The 26,060-nt window shown below is 44.2% G+C and overlaps 1 protein-coding gene across 1 annotated transcript in view; it reads right to left on the reverse strand.

The window, feature by feature from the left end:
- NHSL2 (NHS like 2) overlaps positions 1–14,482 on the reverse strand; it is a 239,216-nt gene extending 224,734 nt beyond the window's left edge. The window contains exon 1 of the mRNA XM_069463449.1: positions 14,203–14,482. Coding sequence (XP_069319550.1) covers positions 14,203–14,482 — 280 coding nt within the window. The remainder of the gene's footprint in view (positions 1–14,202) is intronic.
- Between the last annotated feature and the right edge of the window lie 11,578 nt (positions 14,483–26,060).

Genomic DNA, 26,060 nt, shown 5'->3' on the forward strand with positions numbered 1-26,060 from the left:
TTGCAAAAGTGAAAAAAGCACAGCAGGAACCTACTGGAGGGAGTCACAGAAGGCTGTAAAGAGAAGGGAATGTCTGAGTGGGAGTCTTGAAGGATGAATAGGAGTTTTCAGGAAGCCAGGAGAGGAAACGGCTATGGAAGCCTTCCCTGCCTCCATGTTGTATGCTTTTCACATAGGACCCAGCAGTCTGGAGTGAGGTTGTCTCCTTCCATGCTATATGTTAAGACTCAAGAGCAAAAGGCAAGTTTTATCAATTCAGTATCACCAATACCTGGCACAGGGCCTGGCAAAGTCTTAGTACAATGAGCAGGGTAGGAATTAGCTCTTGGAGCCAGCTCTAAATCACCAGATTAAACTGCTTTCCTTTGTTAAAGAACTGGAAAATTAAAGGGGAAAAATATCTCGGCTGTGCTAAAACTCACCATTTCAAAGCACATTTAAACAGAACACAGCAAAGTTGTTAAGCAATAGTGAAGTGTAAAGTGATGTCTGTATTTTCCCACCTAGAACCCAGAAGCAATGAGCTCCCACAATTAACCAGTAGCCCTGGATGTTCACTGTAGAAGGTAGACATGTAGCCTGGAGCCCCAGGCAGGAGCAGCACAACCACATCACACAGCAGCCCTCCAGCCCAGGCGTCTGAAGGGTAGACATTTCATCACCATAGAGAGCAGCACTGCCAGGAGGGATGCAGCAGGGGTGGAGCTGGCAGCAGATGGGGTGAGTTAAACAGGGTGGGGGTTTTAGAGGTGTCCTATAAATTCCTCAGGAGCAGGGTCTATCTCTGACATATTTCTGTACACCTGGTGCCTGGTGGCATCTGGCAAATTGCACCTGTTGTGCAAGTTGTATTTCTACAAGGGCACTTTGCAAAGGGGTCTCAAGTTGGGGACACAAGACAGCCAAGCCCAATGCTCTGCCTGACTGCACATGGAGGAAGGAGTACTTTTAGCTATTATGCCCAGAGAGGGTGACTTTTAAAAATTGGTCCAACCAGAGGATACTTAATTTTTTGATAGTTATGACCAGAAGGGGTGACTTTTTTCTAATTGCTATGACCAGAGGATGTGCCTTTGTCCAAAGGTTCCACCAAAAAGGGTGGCTTTTCCCAATTTGTCCACCCAGAGGAGGCACCCTTTTTGCCATCCCTCTACCTGGAGGGGACGCCTGTTTGCCACATATGCTACCAGTTCCTGCTGGCATCTAACAGGCATTCAAAAAATGTTTACTGGGATGGAGAGATTCCTCACCTTCAGTCTCTTCCCCTCTGTCACCATCCCCACCCTCTTTCTGCAGCAGGTAGTCTGGAAGCTACAGGTACAAAATGTAAAATCTTTGTGCAAGTCAGAGATTTAATATTTGTTTCCTAAATCTACGGTTTTCGTTAACTCATAATTATGGGAAAAAAGATTTCACTGGCCTATTACACAATGGGGAGTAAGCTTACGTAATTCGTTATTCCAAGAGGTAATACAGGCTGGAAATTAGAGTACAGGGAGACTTTGCTATCCAGAATCCTCAAGAAATGAGGTCTCTGAATGGTTAAGTTTCCTGGGAGCTGGACTGTTCCCCACTTTTCAGTCCTTAATATTTTCTTTAATTTTCACCATTTTGAGTGGAACCCTTCCTGAGAACATACTTCTCATCCTTCTTAAACAGATTCCTCTGAAGATGCTGTGGCCTCTTTTTTCTTTTTATAGAGACAGGGTCTTGCGGCATTGCCCAGGCTGGCCTCAAACTCCTGGCCTAAAGCAATCCACCCTCCTCAACCTCCAGCCTCAGCCTCATGAGCCACCAAGCCTGGCTACAGCCTCTTGTTGATGCCTTATTTATCATCCCCAAAGTCCGGTACTGCTTGGGAGGCAAACTATAGGGGTTACCTCTAGCATCTCTTCTCTCTGCTCACAGCAGAGGGGATGCCAAAAGTGTCTGCCATAGTTCTCCAAGTCCCCTTGTCCCAGTATTTTCCAGGGGCTGCTGGCAAGGTCACCCAAGTGGATGTCTCAGGACCCCAAAATAGCCACAGGAAAGGTTCTGCACTGGAAATCCAAACACACAGTCCCCAGTCCCGGAGGACACTTTGGCCTAGTCCTCTTCCTTTCTCTGGGTGGCTGTTGGCCTAGATCCACATTCTAAATCTATTCCTGTTGGGATCATGAAGGGAAAAAAGATAAATACACTTTCTTCTAAATTGTATTTGTTGATGTATATATGGCTCTAAAAATACTCAATGTATTTATAGAGTTGTCTCACTATGATGCATTACTAGTAATGCAACAATCCACCTGCATGAAATAGTGTGCCACATCAGAGAACTCAGGAGAGCACAGAGTCCGGTCTAGACATTGATTCAAAAGCAACCATTCCAACTTCTACTTGTAATTTCTAGCACAGCTTAATTAGGAATACCAAGTATTACAAATTGGAAGTTTCTTGCCTACACTCTGACAAACCTGTGCATAGTGGGATCTTTAATGAATAGACTCAAAGAACTGGAGAAAGAAGAACAGAACGACCCCAAACCCAGCAGAAGGTGAGAAATTACTAAGATCAAATCAGAATTAAATGAAAAGGACAACAAAGAAACTATAAGGGAAATTAATAAAACAAAAAGTTGGTTCTTTGAAAAGATAAACAAAATAGACACACCTCTGGCTAGACTAACCAAGAGCACAAAACTAAAATCTCTAATAACCTCCATTAGGAACATGAAAGGAGAAATCACAACCGATGCTACAGAGATACAAGATATCATCTATGAATTCTACAAAAATCTTTATGCACACACACTGGAGAATGCGGAGGAAATGGACAAATTTTTAGAAACACATAGTCTTCCCAGGCTCAACCAGGAAGAAATAGAGTACCTGAACAGACCAATATCAAGAACTGAAATCGAAACAGCAATAAAAAACCTTCCCAAAAAGAAAAGCCCTGGTCCAGATGGGTTCACACCTCAATTTTACCATACATACAAAGAAGAACTGGTGCCCATCCTACATAATCTATTCTCCAATATTGAGAAGGATGGAATTCTCCCCAACACGTTCTACCAAGCCAATATAACATTGATACCAAAACCAGGAAAGGATGCAACAAAAATAGAGAACTACAGACCAATTTCTCTCATGAATATAGATGCAAAAATTTTCAATAAAATACTAGCAAATCGAATCCAAGTACTTATCAAAAAAATAATCCACCACAACCAAGTGGGCTTCATCCCAGAGATGCAGGGGTGGTTCAACATACGTAAATCTATTAATGTAATTCACCACATAAATAGAAGCAAAAACAAAAACCATATGATCCTCTCAATAGATGCAGAAAAAGCATTTGACAAAATTCAACACCCTTTTATGATAAAAACGCTTAACAAAATAGGCGTAGATGGAACCTACCTAAAAATGATACGAGCCATCTATGACAAACCCACAGCCAACATCATTCTGAACGGGGAAAAATTGAAAGCACTCCCACTTAGAACTGGAACCAGACAGGGCTGCCCACTGTCCCCATTACTTTTCAACATAGTATTGGAAGTCCTTGCGAGAGCTATCAGGCAAGGGAGCAAAATCAAGGGAGTCCAAATAGGGAAGGAAGAGATCAAACTCTCACTTTTTGCTGATGATATGATGTTATATCTGGAAAACCCCCAGGATTCAACCATGAGACTCCTGGAATTGATTAACGAATATAGCAAAGTCTCAGGCTACAAAATTAATATACACAAATCAGAGGCATTTATATATGCCAATAACAGTCAATCGGAAAACCAAATTAAAGACTCAATACCCTTCAAAATAGCAACAAAGAAAATAAAATATCTAGGTATATACCTAACTAAAGAGGTAAAGGACCTCTATAAGGAAAACTATGAAACACTGAGAAAAGAAATAGCAAAACTTGCAAATAGATGGAAAAATATACCATGCTCGTGGATTGGAAGAATCAACATTGTTAAAATGTCTATACTACCCAAAGTGATCTACAGATTCAATGCAATCCCTATTAAATTACCAACATCATTCTTCACAGACGTAGAGAAAATAATTATACACTTTGTATGGAATCAGAGATCTTTATATTCTATTGCAAAGAAAAGTAAATTTCTACATCAGGTTGACCTGATGTAGGGATCCAACCCAGTAACATCCTGTGTGATATTAAGTGGCCATGATATAAGAAAACAAAAATAATATTCTCATTTAAAACGTTAGTGGTTAAAAGATATTTTCCTTTACCTTAACATATATTTATTCTGTCTATTAATAAAATAAAAATGGTTTCATTTTTCTAGTTTCCTTTGTTTGCTTATAAAGTTAAAAAGTATATTACCTAATATTGTATTATTATTGCTTGCACTCGTGAGAACATTTTTTGTCACTTACTTTAATCTAAGCCTGTATTATAGTTCATGCTAATTGTCCACAAATATACTAAACTTGTAAAGTACTATGTGGTCAAATAAGTCGGGAAACTCGGGACTACTCTCTTCCAGCTTTAACCGTCTATAACATAACAGGGGCTCTTCACTCCAGCTGCACAGTAGAATCACTTGGAAACCCTCAAAAATACTGATTCCTGGGCCTTGGCCCCAGAAATTCTGGATTTATTGGTATGGGGTGGGGCCACGGCATTAGTAATTTTTTTTTAACACTTAGGGTAAATTTTACTGACACATATTGATTAAAGAGGACTGTGTTTTAAGCATCACCAAACCTCGGTCACTAATCTCTTATTAGTTTACATAATTATTTTACATAGGTACCAAGAATTTAGCAAAACATTAGTTATTTTTTAAAGCTCTCCAGGTGATTTGGGTTTGCAGCCAGGGTCTACATGAGTCTATGGCTGTAATTAAAAAATGAAAAATGCAATCAGACAAGCAGTGTGAAGGATTCTACTCATGGAGATAACTGAATTGCCTGGTAGTCTGGGTATCTTACAGACACTGCTAAGGCGTGCCCATGACCTTGATGTGAGCTCAGGGTTTAATCACTCCATATCCACATTGGTGAGAGTTAGGCCTGTTGTATCCTCAGGCAGTTTGCCAATACTTCACTGAAACACCCTTAGGCCCCATAAGTTCTGTGAGATGGTGTTCCTTCACCCATAAACCTGGCTGGTTCTGTAAAATGGTAAGCTCAACCAGGAGCCATGCAGACATCTCGAGGGGAAGAGAACAGAGAGCCAGCAAGACACTTGGACAAGAGCTCTGCCCCAAAGCAGGTGACAGTGCCTGGCTGTTTGGCCTGCATCCATCCTCTGTTGCTTCATTAAAGCCCCTCCTTGGCATCCCAGCCTGGCTGGTTCCATGGTCAGCCAGCACCACATATTCTCTGTGACAATAAACATCTCATAGCTGCCAGGACGCTCAGTGGTGCCTCGGCTTCAGTTCCAAAGAATGTTTTCCCCCTTGGTTAGGAGGCAGTGAACAGATGTCAGTGGGGGAGAATGAAGGGAGGAGTCAAAGGAAAGGAAAATCCTTGGGTTGGGAAAGATAAGCTGACAGCCTCAAAAGCTAGATGCGTCTCCTCCGTGGGCACACAAGCATTCTTTACATATTCTGGAAAAGAGAAGAATGGCTGCAATTCGGAGCTGTCTAGGAAACATTCTTATTGTAACTTTGTCTTGACAGTAGCCCCATCCACGGATTTCAAAAGGCTTCGTGGAATTTCATCTCCTTAGTATTTGTAAAGGTGTGCGTGATTGCGATGCAAGCACCAGGCATTTCATATATATTATTTTGGATCCTCACAACAATCCTCTGAACAGGGCAGTGTTTAACCCCATTTTACTGATGAGGAACTGTGTCTCAGAGACAGCAGAGTCAGCTAATAAGTGCTGGCAAGTGGGACTTCAACCGGCAGCTGCTGATTCCAAATTCCAAGATCCTTTTTCTTAACATGTTCTCCATTGTTTTTTATTTATTAAAAGTAATACATGCCTGGCGTGCAAATATGGAAGTAACATTCATCAGATATCGGGCCGGTGGGGTGAAGGGGATGGGTAAATTCGCACCTAATGGGTGCAGTGAGCACTGTCTGGGGGTTGGGCATGCTTGTAGCTCTGACTCAGGCAGTTCAAAGGCAATATATGTAACCAAAGTGTTTGTATCCCCGTAATATTCTGAAATTAAAAAATAAGTTTTAAAAAAATAATACATGTTCATTTGGGAAATTTTGAAAAATACAGAATGGTAGAAGGAAAAAAATAGCACCGATTTCCATAATCCCATCACCCTGAGATGGGATGACCACTGTTAAGACTTCAGCATATACCCCTCCAGTTGCTTTTTTATGTGTGTATGTGTGTCTGTGTGTGCTTTATTTTGGACAACATTGTACATGGTAAATTTTACAGCTAAAAGATTAATTTTATACCTTGGTTTTTCACTTAGCATTATTTTGTGCATTTCCACATATCCTTATATATTTGTTTAGATGTGGTTTTTCATAGCTGTATACTAGCCTATCACATAGACTTAGAAAAATTTATATAACAACTCCCCTATTATTGAATGTTTAAGTTATTTTCATTTTTCCAGTTAATATAAGTAATCAAAAGATGCAGTAAGGATCCTTGCACATTTTTTCCCCAAAATATCTGATTATATTTCTTTAACATAAGGTCTTGGAAGTGGAGTTACTGGGTCAAAGGAGGCACACAGTATATAACAACAAGACCTGTATTGCTAACAACTCTGAGACATCACCTCCTGCAAGAGCAGAGAGCCCCTAAGGATGTTAATGTAAGGAGACCTCAGTTACCTCTGGGCCTCTAGTTGGGCAGGAATAATCTGAGTTTGGTATTTTGCAGATACTGGGAATCAGACTATAAATTGTCAAGGAGCTAATTACACTGTTCTCAGAAGCAAATGATTCCAGTCAAAATAAAACAGCAGACAGATATATTTTTAAAACCTATCTCCTCTTTGAGTCTATTTTCCAAAGGAAAAAGAAAGTCTTTCTGACTTTCCTCTAAAGGAATTATGGACCATTCTGAAAAATCTATGCTATTTAAAAATAAAAATAATAATAAAAGATACAGTCAAACCTCAAACGTCACAGAAAAGCAGGGGCATGAATATTATATTTAGGTTTTGAGTGCAACTGGATACACACAGCTAGGGACACAGGCAGATAGACTCTTGCTTTCTCTCTCTTCCTCACTATGGCTTGGAGCCCCTCCTGCTCTGGCCCAGGACCTAGCTCTGCAAAACAGGGAGGGACTGAGGTTGCCCGGGTCTCATCTGCCCAAGGATAATGAAAACTTGCATGTAGATCGAGAAAATCCACAGGTAATATTACAACTTCATTTGAACCATGCATTTTAACCTTCTCAAGACCCTCATATCCAATTCCTTGGCCAGCAAACAGGATGTGACGGACTCCTCACCCCATCTCCACCGTGGCGGCTCATCCTGAGTTAGGAGGTGCTTTCCTCCCTCACCTCCTGAATCACTCGCAGTTAGTTCCTCCCCCACACTAGCCCCCACACATCTAGGGCCTTGCACAGACAGGCTACTTCCTAAACCAGGAATTCCCTCCCCCACCTTCTTCAACGGGCCTGCTCCAGATCATACTTCAGAACTCAGACATCACATCCTCCTGGAAGCTTCACCCAACCTCCATGCTGAGTCAGGTGAACCTCCTCTGCCTTCCCTTGATACCCTAGGCTAATCTCCACAGCACTATGGTTCACTGCTCTCCCCACTGGACTGTGGGCCTATAGCCCAGTTCAGCTCTGTACCTCCGGAAACCAGAACAGGGCCAGGCCCAGAGTCAGGTGCTCAATAAATGTGCAATAGCTAGAAAGAAGGATGAAAAGAATTCAACTTAACAGGTATTTATTAAGTGCCTATTAGGTGCGAAGTACTATTTTAGGAGATTTTTTATCTGTTGTGTTTACTGTTTTATAACAATAAAAACAGATAAAGGTCTCTACTCTCAAGGAGCTTACATCTTATTGAGAAGCTTGCATTTTAGAAAGAGAGAGAGGGAGGTGGAGAAGAAAGGATGGAGGGGAGGGAAGGAGGGATAGAGGAAAAAAGAGAAGGGAGAGCTGCCTGATTGCTCAAACCTCCCAAGTTAACCAGCTGATACCTAGTGATCTCACATGTGACCTCACACAGAGTGCCTTGCTGCAAGCTACTTGTACACTTACTCGACATTTACTCGACACACCTCCCGTTTGTGTTATTAAAGTAGCCTTGGCTGCTAAGATATTGCCATCCTGTGCACTCTTACTTGAAAATTTCAATGAGGGCTTATCTGAGTGAAATCATGGAATTCTACAGACCAGGGAAGAGCTGATAGCTTGAACCAGGATGGCGAGGCCAGTGCTTCCCAACTGACGGTAGAAGACTCTAGAGGGTCATGCATCACAAGAAGCCCATGAGTTTACAGATCCATGAAGCATTGTCCATTGACTGAATAAGCACTACTCTTCATATGTGTGAAAATAAGGTTACCATGTTTAAAATTGCAAATTCATGTAAAAGCATTGCTGAATTCACAGCAGTATTCTGTTATTGGTTTTTGTTTTTGTTTTTACCATAAGGGAGTCCCAATTTCATTTTTGGGCTCCAAACCAGACTGAATGGAAGAATCTTCTGGGATGTGAACTGGGATCCTGGTTCCAGTTATCAAGTCTCCACCACCTGGAGAAGAAGACCCGATGTCCAGGCACCACGTGCTGATGTGGTGGGAAATGAGCTGGCACCCACCCCTGAAGCCTGGGAGTGCTTCAAGAGGAGAGACTTAGTCTTATTTACCTCTGGGTCTCTAGCACCCAGCACAATGGCCAGACAGGCAGAGTTGTGCCTACTCTTCAAGGCTAGAAAATGACTATCTGAGGAAAAGGTGATCAGAGGCCTTCAGAAAGGGTGTAGAGCAGTCAGTGAGTCTGCTAAGCTACTTGAGCACTGAAGGGTAAGAAATCCATACCTCGGAAATGTGTATGCTAAATGCATTTTTGGTAATAATTTTACTTTCTCATTCCCCTTGGTTTTTACTAAAAGTGCCTTTTGAAATGCCAACTAGGGTCTACTATAATAATAGAAAATAGGCTGCAGGTGTCTTGGGAGTAATATCTACAATTGGATTGAAACCTACAAGGGGGAAGAACACGTATAAAGATGACACACAGATCAGGAGGGATCACAATGGAAAGGTGACCTCCACTAGCCAGCCACCCCTTCCCATCTGAAGATTCTCTTTCCAGAGCAATTTTCCACTCAAATCTCAAGATTATGTTTTGTTTTAACAAGGGAGCCTGTTGCCTCACACCTATTCTCTACACAACACAAGGCTGACCTTCTTCCTCTTCTCCTGCTCCAGGTCACCCCCTGCCCAAGTCCCAGCTGGTTCACAGGGCTCCCTCAGTTACTAAAGGTAGCAGGACTCATTCCTCATCCTGGACAAATTCCAGCTACAGAAAATGCCAGGGCAGTGACTCTCAATGAACAAATGACTTTGAACTTAGTGTCACTGCAGAGGGCAGAGCCTGAATGTCAGAAGACCTGGCTTCTAGATCAAGGCCTCCTGTCACTGACCTGCTGTGTGACCTGGCCTGTGCCACATTCCCAAATCAGCAGAATAAATACATGCTTAGGCCACCAACAACAGGGGTACAAAAGGCAGGGAAGGATGGAGAGAGAAAGACTCTAGTAAAAAGCTATTTTAATTTCAACATATATGTGAGCTTTGAGTCATTTCAAAAGAGTATTATTTTATTTTATTTGGAAGGTTAGTATTGCTTTCATTTAGAATTACATATGGAGAGGCACTAAAACCTTTTTAGCATTCGGGACTACTGAAGGTCTTGGTCCAGCTGGGTACCTTCGGACCAGTCCCTTCCCCTTTCTGGGACTGGGTTACCAGGTGTTATGACACTCACAATGGTTAATGACTGAATTTTTGGTGCCACATAGTGTAAATGGACTCCACCCAAGCCAGAGAGGCATAGGGAGAGATGATGCAAATGCACCACTGTCCTCCTGAAACTTAATCAACTTCATCAAGGTCCAAGTTGAGCCTGAGAGCCATAACCTAAATCTTCTCCTATTGCTCTACTATTCTAACATCCTGACGCTTTCACCGCTTTAGCTGTTCGTGTGTCTAAAAGGGGGGGAAGATTAAATTTCTTGTTTCTAAAGTGGAGGAAATTCTAGTGGACATTTTGGTATCCAAATTTCCAGTGAAGATGTTTTCAACACATGGAAATACCATGAAGCAGACCAGGAATTTCACAGTATTTAAGAAGAAAATGAAAAAAAGAAATAAAAGAAGAAGAAGAAAATGGAAAGTGGGGGGAGAAAAGAAAAGAAAAAAAAAGAAAATGTGTTTGCTCCCCCTCCCTGTTCCATCAACCCACTGTCCCAAGGGCCTCTGGGGATGACAGATAGGACAGAGACAAAGTGAGACCTGGTAGAGTGCCTGTTCCACTTTCCCAAAGGTCCCCCCTGCTCCGACTCGAGAGGCCATCTCCCCTCCTCATTAGCAAGGACGGTCAGACTCAGGGTCTACACCACCTCACCTAATGGCAAACCAGCTGTAGTCTAGAGGTGCCGTTTTCATTTTTTCATCTCTGTATAGATTTACAACAGTTTCCCCTTGCACTGGAATTATGATTTAAACATAAATAAACCAGCTGTCCTTTCTGATTTGGAGCCAGAGTTGCCACAAAGTTGGAAAATCAAGAGGTAGGAATTTTACATAAAGATGAAGAGGGAGTTTCCACCATGGACCCAACTGGCTGTATTCAAGCCAAAATAATTGCAAGAAGCAACAGAGCATCTTTCCTACAGCAAGTTCATGGGCTAGAGTAACATGATAGCTCTCTAGTGTTATTAAACATACCTAAAGTTATCCAGTGTTTCAGTGACTTCCTTGATCAGAAAGGAGATATTATACCCCTAGGCCAATGGCCTGATTGCTTTTGTAATTATCATTTAAACACCTACAAATATTAAATAGGTCTCTGAGGGGGAGTTGGAAAAATTGGACTCACTCAGCTTATGGTGTCAGGCATGGAGGTATTTCCCACTGGCTTTGACCATACCATTCTTGAGATGAAGAGCACAGAATACAGGCCACAGATGCAAAAAAAATGGGTCACATTCAAAACCAGATGTGGAGAAAACCTCAATTTATGGGCAAGGCCATGCCTAGGGTGTGGCAACTGCCACAGATCCACAAACACAGGGGCCTGGTGCAGTCCTGTAGTATGCCCTCTCCTCCTTCCATTTCCACCCTCAACCCCATACCAGTTACAAGAGCTTCTAGGGCAGTCTCAAAGGGGTTCAAGTTACCAAAGAACAGCCTTGTGGGGGGGGGAATGTTGCCAAGCAACCAGCCCAGCCCAGCCCCACCCCTGTAACCTTGAAGAAGGCAGGGGCAGGACCTGTGATTGTGTAGAGCAGCGGCCCCCAACCTTTTTGGCACCAGGGACCATTTTCATGGAAGACAATTTTTCCACGGACCCGGGGTGGGGGGCGTGTGGTGGGAAGGAATGGTTTCGGGATGATTCAAGTGCATTACATTTATTGTGCACTTCATTTCTATCATTATTACATTGTAATATATAATGAAATAATTATACAACTTACCATAGGTTGGGGACCCCTGTTGTAGAGAAGCATCTTGGAATCCTTTAGCATCAACTTTTTTCTCCTATATCCCTCTCCTTCTCCTCACCCTATCCTCCCCCTGCTGCTTCCCAGGGCCCCAGCCCAGCCTGCAGGCTATGGGCCAGCCTGACTTGCCACTATGCCGCAGTTGACCATCTGGTGGCAGCCAAGTTGTCCCTGCAGGGAGGCTACAAACTGCTGGCCTGTCAGCTGTCATTCACTCTGGCCATGTTGCTGCCAAACCTTCCTCCCTCCTTCCCAGGCTTCTCCTGTCCCATGGTTGAAAGAAATAGTTAGAGAAAGAATTTGGGGGAAATCCAGCCAGATGAAGCGTATGTAGGGTAAAATGCTGACTGGGAGTGCTGACCCCCAGCAAAATGGTCAGTAAGAGAGTGGGTGTGCTAAGATGAAAATACACAGGGAAGAGAAAAAGGGCAAGGCCTGGCAATGTTTGTTTGTTTATGGTTAAATTCAGCCTGCTGAACACCTTGTTGCCATTTATGCCTGAGCAACAAGGGGGTGACCAGTTGGTGCACTGATCATGCTCCCCAACTCCTTTCACATTTGGCAATTACGCTCAGATCGTTGCTGGGAAGGCCTAATTTCAGTGCTGTGCAATCACAGCTCCTGAAGAGAAAAGTGTGCAGTGGGAACCTCAAGGGGAGTCTAGGGTAGACTCAGACTAGAAAATGGAAAATCAGACCCTTTCACCAACTTACAGAAGGTAGCTATCCCCCATGGCTGTGAGTCAAGTGACATCTACATTCTCAAAGGCAAGTGGCCACACCAAAGATAAGAGATTGCCACTCTCCCTGATCTTGCAAACTTTTAAGAGGCCAATCCTAGGGCAATTTATCTTAAGAATTGTTCCTTCCCTTTAAAAGATATCCATTTCATAAAGCCATCTCCTAACCCAGCAGATCACTGGAAAGGGTTAGGTCCCAAGCTGACTTGATAAAGCCATACCTTCCCTCCCATGGAAGGGACTCACCGATTCAGTGGACAGGAAGGTCCCAGTTGGAAAAGCAGAGCCTTCTCTGTCCTTAACTTACCCTGCTGAACTCAGTAGGTGACTCTCTGCAAGCTATGTGGGGATTTTGAAAACTACACCCCAAGCTGACTTATCAAATTTCTCCTAGACTAATCCTGGTAATCAGTGGGACCCCAGCAAAGAAACAAAAACACAATGACCCTCTTACTCTCTTTGTTAACTGAGCACTAACCAGACCTAGGGCCCCAGCTTTCCTGGGCCCCTGCCATGCAGATTTCTGGTCCCATGCCTACATTCCATCTGGCAGTCACCTGTGGCTTCCACCTTCCTTTTCCCACAGGACCTAGTTCATTTTTCTCCACCAGTGACCTCTGCCATCTACTTCAGAGGTCAGAGACCTTTTTGAAAAGGGGTGCCAGGGCCTCTGACTCCTGTCTTTCTGGAAGGGGTGAGGTCTACAATGGAGGAGACTGACCCAGGCAATTCTTTCCCAAGGCAGCAGGAGATTTGCACTCAAAAGTCAGTCAGTAGCCATCTTCTGCCTCCATATGAAACTCTCTGGCCACACTGCTCCTCTCCCCTAACTTTCTGGAGGCACCAATTTGTCCTGGTACCTGGCATGCCTCAGATGCGGTCAGCATTTCCAGGATATTTAGTTCTCTTGCTTTCAACAGAAGCACCACACTCTAAGGGGGCACTGCATTTCCACGGAGAGAGGCTCCCCCATTCAAAGTTTTGGGATCCAAAGTAGTAAGGGCAAGGGCTCGCGTCCCGCCTACCCTCTCACCGGCCCTGAGTGCTCCACGAGGGCACCACTGGGATCTGGCGTTTCTCAGGCATGACTGATTCCTAAAGTGAATGCACTTCAGGAAACTGATGATAGTTTCTGTAAATGGTTCTCTCCAGCAAATCTGTGCAGCTAGACCCTAGCGGTAGGGGGTCAGCAAAGCCAGGGGTGGGGACGCAGTCTCCCCTCCCCCTCGCCGGCGCAGCGGCCCAGAACGTGCTAGGAGAAGCTGGCGGGAGGGCGCTCGACACCCCTCCGAGTGCAAGCCCCGTCCACGCTCCAGCGCGAAGTTGCACGGGTTTAAAGCCAATAAGCACCACCACCCGGCTCCTGCCGCCGCGCGTAGGTGGCAGGCGACTCGGGCGCGCTTTCTGAAGTGGCTGAGCTCCTAGACCAGAGGAAAGACGCCAGCGGCTCGGCCATTTGGTTCCCGACGCAGCGATTATGAAGACACCTCAGGCCTGGGGGTGGGGCGAAGCCGTCCTGGACCCAGCGGGTCCCTCCTCAAATGCCCTGGAGGCAGCCACCAACCCCAGGGTCGGGAGCCTGGAGGGCACAGGGCCACTCAGGATAGCGCGAGCCGGTCCAGGAGCAGGAAGTTCCAGCGGTAGAGCGGCGGGCGGGCGGGGGTGGGGGCGGTCAGGGAAATGGGATCCCCTCACTCTCAGAGTGAAGGGGAGTGGAGGGGCAGCGGGAGGCGGAGAAGGGGTGGGCACAGAGCTGGGCGCCTACTGGCGCCCCCAGAGGCGGGGTAGACGCGGGGCCGCGAGCCGCCTGGGCGCCGTTTACCTAGCTCTTCCTCGTCGTCCTCAGGGCCAAGCAGGCGGCAGGGAAGGCGGCGGCGGAGGTGCACGGTGCGCCGGTACAGGCTGTCGGTGCGGCGCCCCAGGGCCAGCAGGTGCCCCTCGAGGTCCTCAAGCAGAGCCAGCGAGTGGCCACAGAGATCGGCGAGCTGCCGGAGCAGGCTGAGCGCGGCCAGGTGGCTCACGTCGCGGAGCTCGGCCAGCGGCTGTGGCGAGTTGCGCGGGCACAGGCGCTGGGGCACCACCGTGCGCCTGTAGAACGGCATCCCGGGCGCGGGCACGGGGGACCAGCCTGGCGGCGCGGCTGGCTCGCCCCAAGCGGCGCCCCTGGCCCGAGCGCCCCTGAGCGGCGGCCCCAGCTCCGGGTGTAGCAGGCCCCTGGGCGCGGGTGGGCGGGCTGACGGGTTCCTAGCCTAGAGCGCCGGCTCCCCCCGGGGCTGCACACTCGCTGGAGCCACCAGTCCCTCTGACTCTGGCTCGCCGGGCTCCTCCTCCTCCTCCCCGCCTTTCTCCTCCTCCTCCTCCCTAGCTCTGCTACTTTGGGATCCCCCCACCCACCTTTTTTTCTTTTGCGGTCAGAGATTCGCAGATTAACGCTTGATCCGGGAGAGGAGGGAAAGGGAAGTAGGAGTAAAAAGAGCGAGCTGGAGCGTGAAAGAAGGAATGTCTGCGTGACGAGGGGGTGGGGGGAGCGGGTGATGTTCGATACAGGATATATGCCCGCGTCCTCCTGAGGAGCTCGACTCCCAGTACTGATGGTTAAAGTTATTTTCCGCTTTGTTTTTTTTTTTTTAACTTAAACTTTTTCTTAATAAATACAAAAAATTTCAAGCACACCAGCGAGTAACCAGCGAAGACCGACCAAATAGTTTGACTTCATTCATCTAGCTTTCCTTCTCCAAACATACAACTTGGTGCCACGCACAGACTAGACTAGGCTGTGAGTATAGCTTTCTAGCATCCAAGAGCTTGGAAATAAGGGGCAAAGAACCAAATATCTTATTCGAATTGTTCCGTAGCGCAGTGTTTCTGGGGAGTCCTATGGTGCCTGGACGTTGTAAGGGCATTAGAATAAATGAATGAAAACAAAGCCATTTTCTGGAAAAAAAAAATAGATTCAGTTCGGACAGAGGGACACAGCTCCATATTTTATGCAAAAAGAAAGCCGAGGGTCACCTCCTTCTGGTGGGACCCTCCAGCTGGGATGCCTTCCAACCCTGGCCACAATGAGCTCCTGAGCTGCTCTCTGTGAAGGGGTACAGGAGTCCGAATGTGCTTTCAGGGCTGGCAACCCTGTCTGTGGTCAGGTCCTGATTTCTTTCCATTCCAGAAGATAGAAAAGAAGGCGACATTGTCATCCTCAGAAAACCAGAGTACCTGAGCATGTGTATGTCTTTGCCCACTTGGGGACTTTCCACTCAGAACACTTACTTTCAACACACTGCACACCCATATGATTCTCCTCTAACCCACTTGTTTGACTTTGGTGTGCCTCCATTTATTCCTTTTCCTAATTCTGTCATCTTTCCTCCTACAAATGTTCACATCCTTATAATCCCTTATAATCTATTAGCAAAACACTTTGAATAGAATACCTCTGTCTACACTAATGATCCTGAGTGTGGCCTGTTTTCATGCATTCCTTCAGAGAATTAATTGTCCCTTAAGCAGTTCAAGAAGGCTCTACAAGTAGTATATTTCAAAATTGCCAAAAGAATAGAATTTTTTTTTTTTTTGAGACAGAGTCCTGCTCTGTCACCCTGAGTAGAGTGCAGTGGCATCATCATAGCTCACTGCAACCTCCAACTCCTGGGCCCAAGCAATCCTCCTGCCTCAGCCTCGTGAGGAGCTAGGACTACAGGTGCGCACCATGACGCCCACTAATTTTTCTTCTTTTAGTAGAGATGGGGTCTCGCTCTTGCTCAGGCTGGTCTCAAACTCCTGAGCTCAAGCAATCCTCCTGCCTCGGCCTCCCAGAATGCTAGGATTATAGGAGTGAGCCACTTTGCCCAGCCAGAATAGATTTTAAATGTTCACAAAAAATAGTAAGTATGTGAGGTGATGGATATGTTAATTAGCTTGATTTATTCATTCCACAATGTATACATATATCAAAATATAACATTGTACCCCATAAATACATGCATTTATTTGTCAATTTAAAATGAAAAGAGTAATCCAATTACCCTTTTCACTATATAGTTTCTTCTTGTTTAGTAAATTAGAATATGGATACTAGAAAAGTTGGATTCTAATTAAAATAAGAATCAAGAAATAGGCAAAGACAACCCCCTTTCTGAACTATAAAATCTGGTTGCAGAATGAGAACCCCAAATTCTCTATTTGGTGAACTCAAACCTGAGCCAAGTGACTGGCAGGAAGTAGGGAGTTGGCTGGACTCTCCAGGGATAATTTTCCTTGACCTATGAGATGTTTAGACTGATCTCTGCTCTGGAGAAGAAGAAATGAGGTGCGAGCAGATTGAAGGAGACTGGGCAGAGCTTCTCTGCCTGAGCGTGGCAGGCCTGGGCTGGGCCTGGTAGCTGAGCTGCCCTCACTACTCTGATTTCCAAAGCTGATGAATCTTTCAGAGCTGTGTAGTAATAAGCTCAACTCCAAGTAAATCAGCTTTGGCCCCATGCCCTTCCCCCAACCTAGTCCGCTCTCACTCCAGCCTCTTCAATAAGACAGCCCTGGCTTTCATCAAGGAAACATCAAGGACTTGTAGTGGAGCCACCTCAGTGGAAAGCCCCTCCTCCCTTCCCAGGACTAGGGCCGGATGGCATATATGATGGAAGAAGTTGAGGGCATGTAAATCTTCACCTTCCTTCTTATCTCCTATCTCTTCCCATCAGGAAAGGTGAGACCTTGAGTGAGGGGCTGCCCTTGGCTTTAAGAGAAGGGCCAGGTTACAGATAGCCTCAGGGGAAGGGGCGCAGGGGGCTTGGTTCTGGTCTGTGGAGGGTGCATTGGAGTCCTAGAAGCGCCACGCTCCAGCTGGCAGGAAAGCAGCTAATGTGAAGCATCATCTCCTGTGCTCCCACATCACCCTCCAGCACAGTATCTGGCACAGGTTACTGGAGAGTGATGCCAACATCCTTGTTTAATAGTAATAATATTTCTTTGTAATAATATTGTCTCCCCGACTAGACTGTTAGCTCCACAAGGGCAGGAACCATTTCTGTCTTGTTCACTGCTGTATGCCCAGTGCCGAGCCTAGCAACTGGCACACAGTAGGTACTCAGAAAATGACTGTTGAACAAATGAATAAATGGAGGATTATAGGCAGAGCCAGATATGAAGAGCCTTAAAGGATTTAACTTGACCAAAGGGGCTACAGAGAGTTGTAGATTCTGGAGCAGAGCACTGCCTGGCATGAGGAAGGAGGTATTATACTTAAGAACTTTTCATGTGGAGACCAAGACAGCTACTCCCCATCTGTGCCCACATCCCCGGGTCAAGTAGCCAGTAAGTGCTCTGTGAATTAAACATTCGCTTTGATTTGCCTATAAACTTTGGCATTACATATTCAGAAGGAGAGAGAGAGAAGGAAGGTGCAAAGGGGAGAAAGGGGGGGCCCTTAATAATCAAGCCAGACCTGAAAATGCTAGATGCCTCCTACCCACCCACCAACTCGCAGGCTCCAGGCCTCTAGCAGTTCATCTAGTCACTATGCTCAGAGTTGTAATCTGAGCCTTAGCTGGGCTCACCTGTGGAATTGGATATGGCTGCGGCCTAGAAGCAGAGACTGAGAAAGATTGGCCAGAGAGGCAGGAGGGAAACAGGAGAATTGACCGCTCATGACCAGCAAGAACCCTGCTTTCCTTCCCACCTCCCATCCTGCCTACCCACCTAGAATATCAATAAAAAATGAACTTGAAAGAATAAATAAGTAACACAGGATATTCCATGTCTCCTCCTTCGAGCTGGCAGTTTCCACAGCTGCAAAATGAAAATTTATGAGCAACCATGCAACCTACCCAGCTTCCCAGTATAGCCTTCAGTCTTATTTGCGGATGAGAAACAAGAAAGCTGCCACCATGTTGCTACCTCTCAAATATACCCAGATGGTAGCAACTTGGTAGCTAAGAAAGGATGCCAGTTTTCTCCTTGACATTCCTCTATAGTTGATTTGTTTTATCCAAGTTTTTGTTTGTTTGTTTATTTGTTTTAGAGACAAGATCTGGCTATGCTGCCCAGGCTGGACTCAAACTCCTGGCCTCAAGGGATCCTTCCAAGTAGCTGAGACTGCAGGCACCCTCCACCACCCTTCCATGTTTCATCTAAGTTTTAAGAACATACATTCACCCCACACCCCCTTGCCTTGAGATTCAATAAAAATGCTTTCATTATAAATGAAAAAATACACAGGTAGCCAGTAGGGGGCTAAAAAGGCTGCTCATCGATCCCAACTCTAACATGTTCCCTGGTTCTAAGTGTCTGTACCAAGAGATATTAACAAGAATTAGTAAATACTAAATTGACTCTTAAGTGTCATTTACCCGTTTTGTATTAATGCTCAGCTCTGCAGTTAAGAACACAAATGAACTCTCTCTCCTCAGACGGGCAGCTCTGAAGCCCAAAGAAAGTGAACTAGCGGCTTTTCAGTCAGAATAGAGCCTATATAATCCAATCAACAATGCAGACAATATCGATGCTAATCAATGCTACGCTCTGAAAAGAGTGGGAGCGTTGAGCGGATCAGTGCTACAAGGTTTGAGAGGAAAGAGCACACTTCTGCCCTTGAGGCAATGGAGGCTTCGCTGAGTTGAGCCAGGAGGGGTGTAGCCCCAGAGCTGGGCCTCCAGGGGTGGACTGGAAACTTACATGGCCATCAATCACCTCCTAGGGCAACAGGCGTGTGAGCCAAAGACGGCTCAAGGTCCTAAAATAAATTCCTTTCAGCCCAGACTGAGTGCTTCACACACACAGGGCAAACCCTTCAAGAATTCCATGAGGAAATAAACCTTTATTTCAAAAATAAACTTTGATGTTACTTGAACTTTGGCCCTGACTCTGAGCCCAGGCTGAAACTTCAAGAAAAGACTTGCAGTATTTTGAAAGAAACTACGGGAAATTTCAGGAGAATGTGAGCAGATTCGTTTTCAGTCCCTCATCCTCATGTCCTGTGTGGATCCTCCTTCACCACCAATCTCCCACCCCCCCACCGCCCCCCCACCGAACCATCATGTTTTTCTCTCCCTACCTTGTTAGGATGAGACTATAATTAGGAACATTTGATGTTGTTGAATTTAATAGGTAATTTTATCTTAAAATGCTTACTTTACTCAGGAAAAATCATATTAGGTCACTCCTTGACTAACCTACTCTTAACCTAACAACCACCACCACTCCCCTGCAAACCTCTATCTCCTCCCAAAATCCTAAAGCAGTAAGTAAAAGTCCATAATCTCCCCAGGATGGGCTATGTCTGCCATGTGCTGATATGTCTTCGATGTGTTTGATATTAAGGCTGGATTGAGGTAATAACCATGCCCACATACAACAATAAATTGGGGGTTATCTTAGTTTGCTTGGGCTGCTATAACAAAATGCCATAAACTGAGTGGCTTATAAATAACAGAAATTTACTTCTCAAGTTCTGCAGGTTGGGAACTTCAAGATAAAGGTGCCAGGAGATTCAGTGTCTGATGAGAGCCCACCTCCTGGTTCATAGATGGCACCATCTCCCTGTGTCCTCACATGGTGGAAAAGGGCAAGGCAGCTCTCTGGGGCCCCTTTTATAATGGCATTAATCCCATTGATGAGGGCTCCATCCTCATAACCTAATCACCTTCCAAAAGTCACACCTCCTAATACTATCACATTAGGGATTAGGTTTCAACATAGAAATTTTGGGGGACACAAACATTCAGACCATAGAATTCCACTCCTGGCCCCCCAAAATTCATGTCCTTCTTACATGCAAAATATATCCATTCTAACCCAATAGCCTCAAAGGTCTTAACTTTGTTGTGGCATCAATTTAAAACTCCAAGTCCAAAGTTTCATCTAAATACCATCTGTTATGGTTTGAATGTGTCCCCCAAAAGTTCATGTGTCAGAAACTTAATCCCCAATGCAATAGTGTTGAGAGGTGGGACATATAAGAGGTAATTAGGTCATGAGGGAATGGATTAATGCCATTACCAAAGGAGTGGGTTAGTTATTATAGGAGTGGGTTCCTAATGTTAAAATAAAAGGATGAGTTCAGCCTGCTTTTTCTCTCTTACGCTCTCTCTCACCGTATGATACCTTCTGTCATGTTATGATGCAGCAAGAAGGCCCTCACCTCATACAGTCCCTCATTCTTGGAATTACCAACCTCTTAGAACTGTAAGAAATAAATTTCTTTTCTTTAGAAATCAGGTAGTCTGTGGTATTCTATTATAGCAACACAAAACAAACTAAAACATTATCTAAATCAGATGTGGGGGAGACTCAAGGTATGACTCATCCTGAGGAAAATTGCTCTCCAGCTGTAAGCCTGTGAAATCATACATGTTGTATGCTTCCAAAATGCAATGGTGGGACACGCATAGGATGAACACCCTCATTTCAAAAGGGAGAAATAGAAAAGAAGAAAGGGTTAACAGGTCCCAAGTAAGTCAGAAACACAACATGGCAAACAACATTAAATCTTTAAGCCTCAGGTATGATCTTCCTTGACTTGAGGTCCTGCCTTCCAGACACACTGGGGTAGCAGCCTTACTCTCATGGCTTTGAGCAGCCCTGTCCTATAGCAGCTCTGTGCCTGGGTCATACACCAGTGGCTCTACTGGTCTTGAGTCTTGGGGGCAGCCCCACTCCCACAGCTCCACTAGGCATTGCCCTAGTAGAGACTCTCCTAGGTGGCCCTGCCCTTGTGGCAGCTCTCTGCCTAGGTCACATGCCCAAGGCTCCAGGCATCCATCCTTGGAAATCTAAGTGAAGGTACTTGTGCACTCTGCTAGCCATCAGAGATGGGACTGCACAGTCACCACCTAGGTTTACTGCCTGTGCCCTCTGGAGGCACAGCCATGAAAGGCCGCCCTGCACCTGGGCCCACTGGAGCCACACCTTGGGCAGCTGAGAATCATGCTGTGCCAGAATTTGGGGAGTGCATTCTTCCACTGTCCTGATGAATAGCACCCAGCCAAGCCACGCCTTCAATACTTTGCTTAGAAATTTCCTCATCCAAATATCCAATTTCATCACTCACAAGTTCTACCTTTCCATAAAACACTAGAACACGAACACAATTTAGCCAAGTCCTTTGCCACTTTATAAGGATGACCTTTCCTCCATCATCCGATAACATGTTCTACATTTCTATCTGAGATCTCATCAGAATGGCCTTTACTGTCCATAATTCTACCAGCATTCTGTTCACAATCACTTAGGTATTTTCTAAGAAGATTGAGGCTCTCTCTACAGCTCTCCTCTTCTTCTGAGCCCTCACCAAATCCCTCTTTGTGGTCTTTTCACAGCAATGTATGTTTTTTGTAGCATGCAGCCTCTACCCATTACTCAGTTCCAAAGCCACTTCTACATTCTAGGTATTTGTTACAATAATGCCTCCATTTCCTGTCTTAGTCTGTTTGGGCTGTTATGACAAAATACCATAAACTGGGCTGGGCGCGGTGGCTCACGCCTGTAATCCTAGCACTCTGGGAGGCCGAGGCGGGTGGATTGCTCAAGGTCAGGAGTTCGAGACCAGCCTGAGCGAGACCCCGTCTCTACTAAAAATAGAAAGACATTATATGGACACCTAAAAATCTATATAGAAAAAATTAGCCGGGCATAGTGGCGCATGCCTGTAGTCCCAGCTACTCGGGAGGCTGAGGCAGTAGGATCGCTTAAGCCCAGGAGTTTGAGGTTGCTGTGAGCTAAGCTGACGCCACGGCACTCACTCTAGCCTGGGCAACAAAGTGAGACTCTGTCTCAACAAAAAAAAAAAAAAAAAAAAAAAAAAAAAAATACCATAAACTGGGTGGCTTAAAAACAACAAAAATTTATTTTTCAGTTCTGGAGTCTGGGAACTTTCGTCCTGAAGGTTCAAGTACATTGTATGAGAAAGAGGTCCAAATGCTAATGGCCCCTACTCCTACATTACCTTCTCACTCTTACCCCATACCTATGAACTCAGAGGGTGGTCCCTACAACTAGTTGACTGAAGAAGAAAAATCTTGGGCCTGGTTTACAGATGGTTCTACATAATATGCAGGCACCTCTAGAAAGTGGTGAAGCACTACAGCCCCTTTCTGGGAGATCCCTCAAGGACAGTGGTGAAGGGAAATCCTCCCAGTGAGCAGAACTTTGAACAGTGTACCTGGATATTCATTTTGCCTGGAAAGTAGAAATGGCTATAGATAAGAGTCTATAGACTGATGGGCTGTGGCCAATGGCTTTGACTGATGATCGGATACTTGGAAGGACTACAATTGGAAAATTGATGATAAGGAGGTCTGGGGAAGAGGTATGTGGCTAGAACTCACTGAATGGGCAAAGAATGTGAAGATATCTGTTTCTCATGTGAATGTTCACCACAGGGTGACCTCAGCAGAGGAGGATTTAATAATAAAGTGGTTAGGATAACCTTTTTTATAGATACCAGTCTGCCTCTTTCTCCAACTACTCCTGTGATTGCTCAAGGGGTTCATGAACAAAGTGGCCATGGTGGCAGGAACCAAGGTAATGCATGGGCTCTGCAACATGGATTTCTACTCACCAAAGTCAACCTGGCTACAGCCACTGCTTAGTGCTCAACTGCCAGCAGCAGAGACGAACACTGACTCCCTCACATGGCACCATCCCCTAGGTTGATCAGGCAGCTACCTGGTGGCAGGTTGATTACAATGGACCACTTTCATTATGCAAGAGACAGTGTTTGGTTCTTACTAGAATAGACATATACTCTGGGTACAGATTTGCCTTCCCTGCATGCAATGATTCTGGTAAAACTATCATCTTGCAGAATGCCTTATGCACCGTCATGGTATTCCACACAGCATTGCTTCTGATCAAGAAACTTACTTCACAGAACTGAAGTATAGTAATGAGCCCATGCTCATGGAATTCACTGTTCATATAATTGCCCCTTCATTCTGAAGCAGCTGGCTTGATAGAATGGTGGAATGGCCCTTTGAAGACTTAGGTCAGCTAGGTCACAACACCTTGCAGGTCAGGGCAATATCCTCCAACTTGCTGTATATGCTCTAAATCAGCATCGTATGTATGGTGCTGTTTCTCCCATAGCCAGGATTCACAGGTCCAGGAATCAAGGGGGGGAAATAGGAGTGGCTCCACTGGCTATTACTCCTAGTGATTCCATAAGCAAAATTTTTACTTTCTATCCTTGCATACACATTTCAAATTGTTATATCTTCTTGAAAAATTAACACCTTTATCATTGTGTAACGTCCCTTTTTTTGTTTTTTTATTCTTTATTTTTTTTTTCTCCCCTAACGTCCCTTTTTTATCATTGAAAATATTCACTGTTTTGAGCTCAGCTTTGAATGAAATTAATATAACTAGTTCAACTTTCTTTTGCTTGGTGCCTGCATCATATATCTTTCTTCCATTTTACTCAATCTATTTCTATATTTTTAAAGTGAATTTCTTGTGGACAGCATATAATTCCGTCTTGCTTTTTTTTAAATCCAATCTGATAATTTCTGTCTTTTAACTGGTGCATTTAGACTATTCACATTTAACATGATTATTGATATGTTTGGATTAAATTCTGTCATCTTGCTAACTGTTTTCAATTTTGTCCATCTTTTCTTTATTTCCTTTGTCCTCCTTTTCTCCATTCTCTTAGGTTAATTGACCATTTTTTGGAATTTTTGTGGTAAAATATACGTAAAATACAATATGTGATTTCAACCATTTTAAGTGTACAAGTCAATGGTGTTAATCACATTAAGAATGTTGTACAACCATCACCACTAGCTGTTTCCAAAACTTTTTCATCAATGAAAACAGAAACCCTATAACCATTAAGTAATAACTCTCCATCCCCACCTTCCCCAAGCCCCAGGTAAACTCTAGTCTATTCTCTGTCTCTGTATCTTTGCCAGTTCTATATATTTCATACAGTTGGAATCATACAATATTTGTCCTCTCGTGTTTGGCTTATTTCATTAGCATAATATTTTCAAGGTCATCCATGTTGTAGCATGTATCAGAACTTCATTCCTTTTATTGGCTGAATAATCACCTTGTGTTTACTCATCCATCTGTTAATGGACATTTGGCTTTTTTCCACCTTTTGGCTATTGCAAATAATTCTGTAATGAACATTAGCTTACAAGTGTCTATCTGAGTCCCTGTTTTCAAGTCTTTTGAGTGTATACTTAGGAATGGAATTGCTGGGTCATGTGGCAACTCTGTTTAACCTTTTAAGAAACTGCTAGACTGTTTTCCAGAGTAGCTGTACCATTTTACATTCTCACCATCAATGTATGAGAGTCTAATTTCCCTCATGCTATTAAAATAAAAAAATTTTATGCTTAATATATTCAAAAATTAAATAACAAGCTTGAGAATACCAGCAGAGAGCTGGAAACTATAGTAAAAGAACCAAATGGAAAATCTACAAATAAAAATTACAGTATGCAAAGATAAGTACTTGATGGATGAATGTAATAACAGATTAGACACAACAGAAGAGAGAATTAATAAACTCACAGATAGGTAAGAAAAAGAGCTGAATGAATCTCAGAGAGACATAAGTATAGAAAACACAGAAGAAAGGGTAAAAGACAAAGAGATGCAGTGTGAAATTCTAACATATGTGTAATTGGGTTCCAAGAAGGAGAAAGAATGGGGCAGAAACAGTGTTTGCAGAAATAAATTTCCAAAATTGAGAAAAGATATTCCAGATATAGATTCAAGGATCTCTATGAGCCCCATGCAATATAAATCAAAAGGAAAACAAATCTAGGTACTTTATACTGAAACTGCTGGAAAAAAAAAGGCAAAGGGAAAAAAACATCCAGAGAAACAATATGGTGGTTCATCAAAATATTAAAAGTAAGCTGGGCATGGTGATGTGCACCTGTAGTCCCAACTACTCAGGAAGCTGAGGGCAGGAAGATTGCTTAATCCCAGGAGTTCGAGTCCAGCCTGGGTAACACAGTGAGACTCTATCTCTAAAAAAAATATATTAAAAATAGTATTGCTATATACTCCAGAAATTCCACGCTGGGTATATACCCAGAAGAAATGAAAGCAGGATCTCACGGAGGTACTTATGCACCTGTGTTCATAGCAGTATCATTCACAATAGCCGAAAGTTGGAAGCAACCTAAGTGTCCTTTGATAGATAGATGGATAAAAAAGTGTTGCATTTCTATATGATGGAATATTATTCAGCCTTAAAAAGGAAAGAAATCCTGACACATTCTACAATATGGATGAACCTTGAGGACATTATGCTAAGTGAAATAAACCAGTCACAAAAAGACAAATACTGTATTCCAGTTACATAATATACCTAGAACAGTTAAATTCATAGAGACAGAAAGTAAAAGGGAGGTTGCCAGGGACAGGCAGTGGCAGGGACAGGGGATGAGGAATTGGTTTTTAATGGGTATAGAATTTCAGTTTTGCAAGATGAAAAGAGTTTTTTTTTGTTTGTTTGTTTTTTGTTTTGAGACAGTCTCGCTTTGTTGCCCAAGCTAGAGTGCCATGGCGTCAGTCTCGCTCACAGCAACCTCAAACTCCTGGGCTCAAGCAATCCTACTGCCTCAGTCTCTTGAGTAGCTGGGACTACAGACATGTGCCACCAAGCTCGACTAATTTTTTCTATATATTTTTAGTTGTCCAGCTAATTTCTTTCTATTTTTTTAGTAGAGATGG

The sequence above is a fragment of the Eulemur rufifrons genome, chromosome 30 (assembly GCF_041146395.1).
Source record: "Eulemur rufifrons isolate Redbay chromosome 30, OSU_ERuf_1, whole genome shotgun sequence".
NCBI classification, from domain to species: Eukaryota; Metazoa; Chordata; class Mammalia; order Primates; family Lemuridae; genus Eulemur; species Eulemur rufifrons.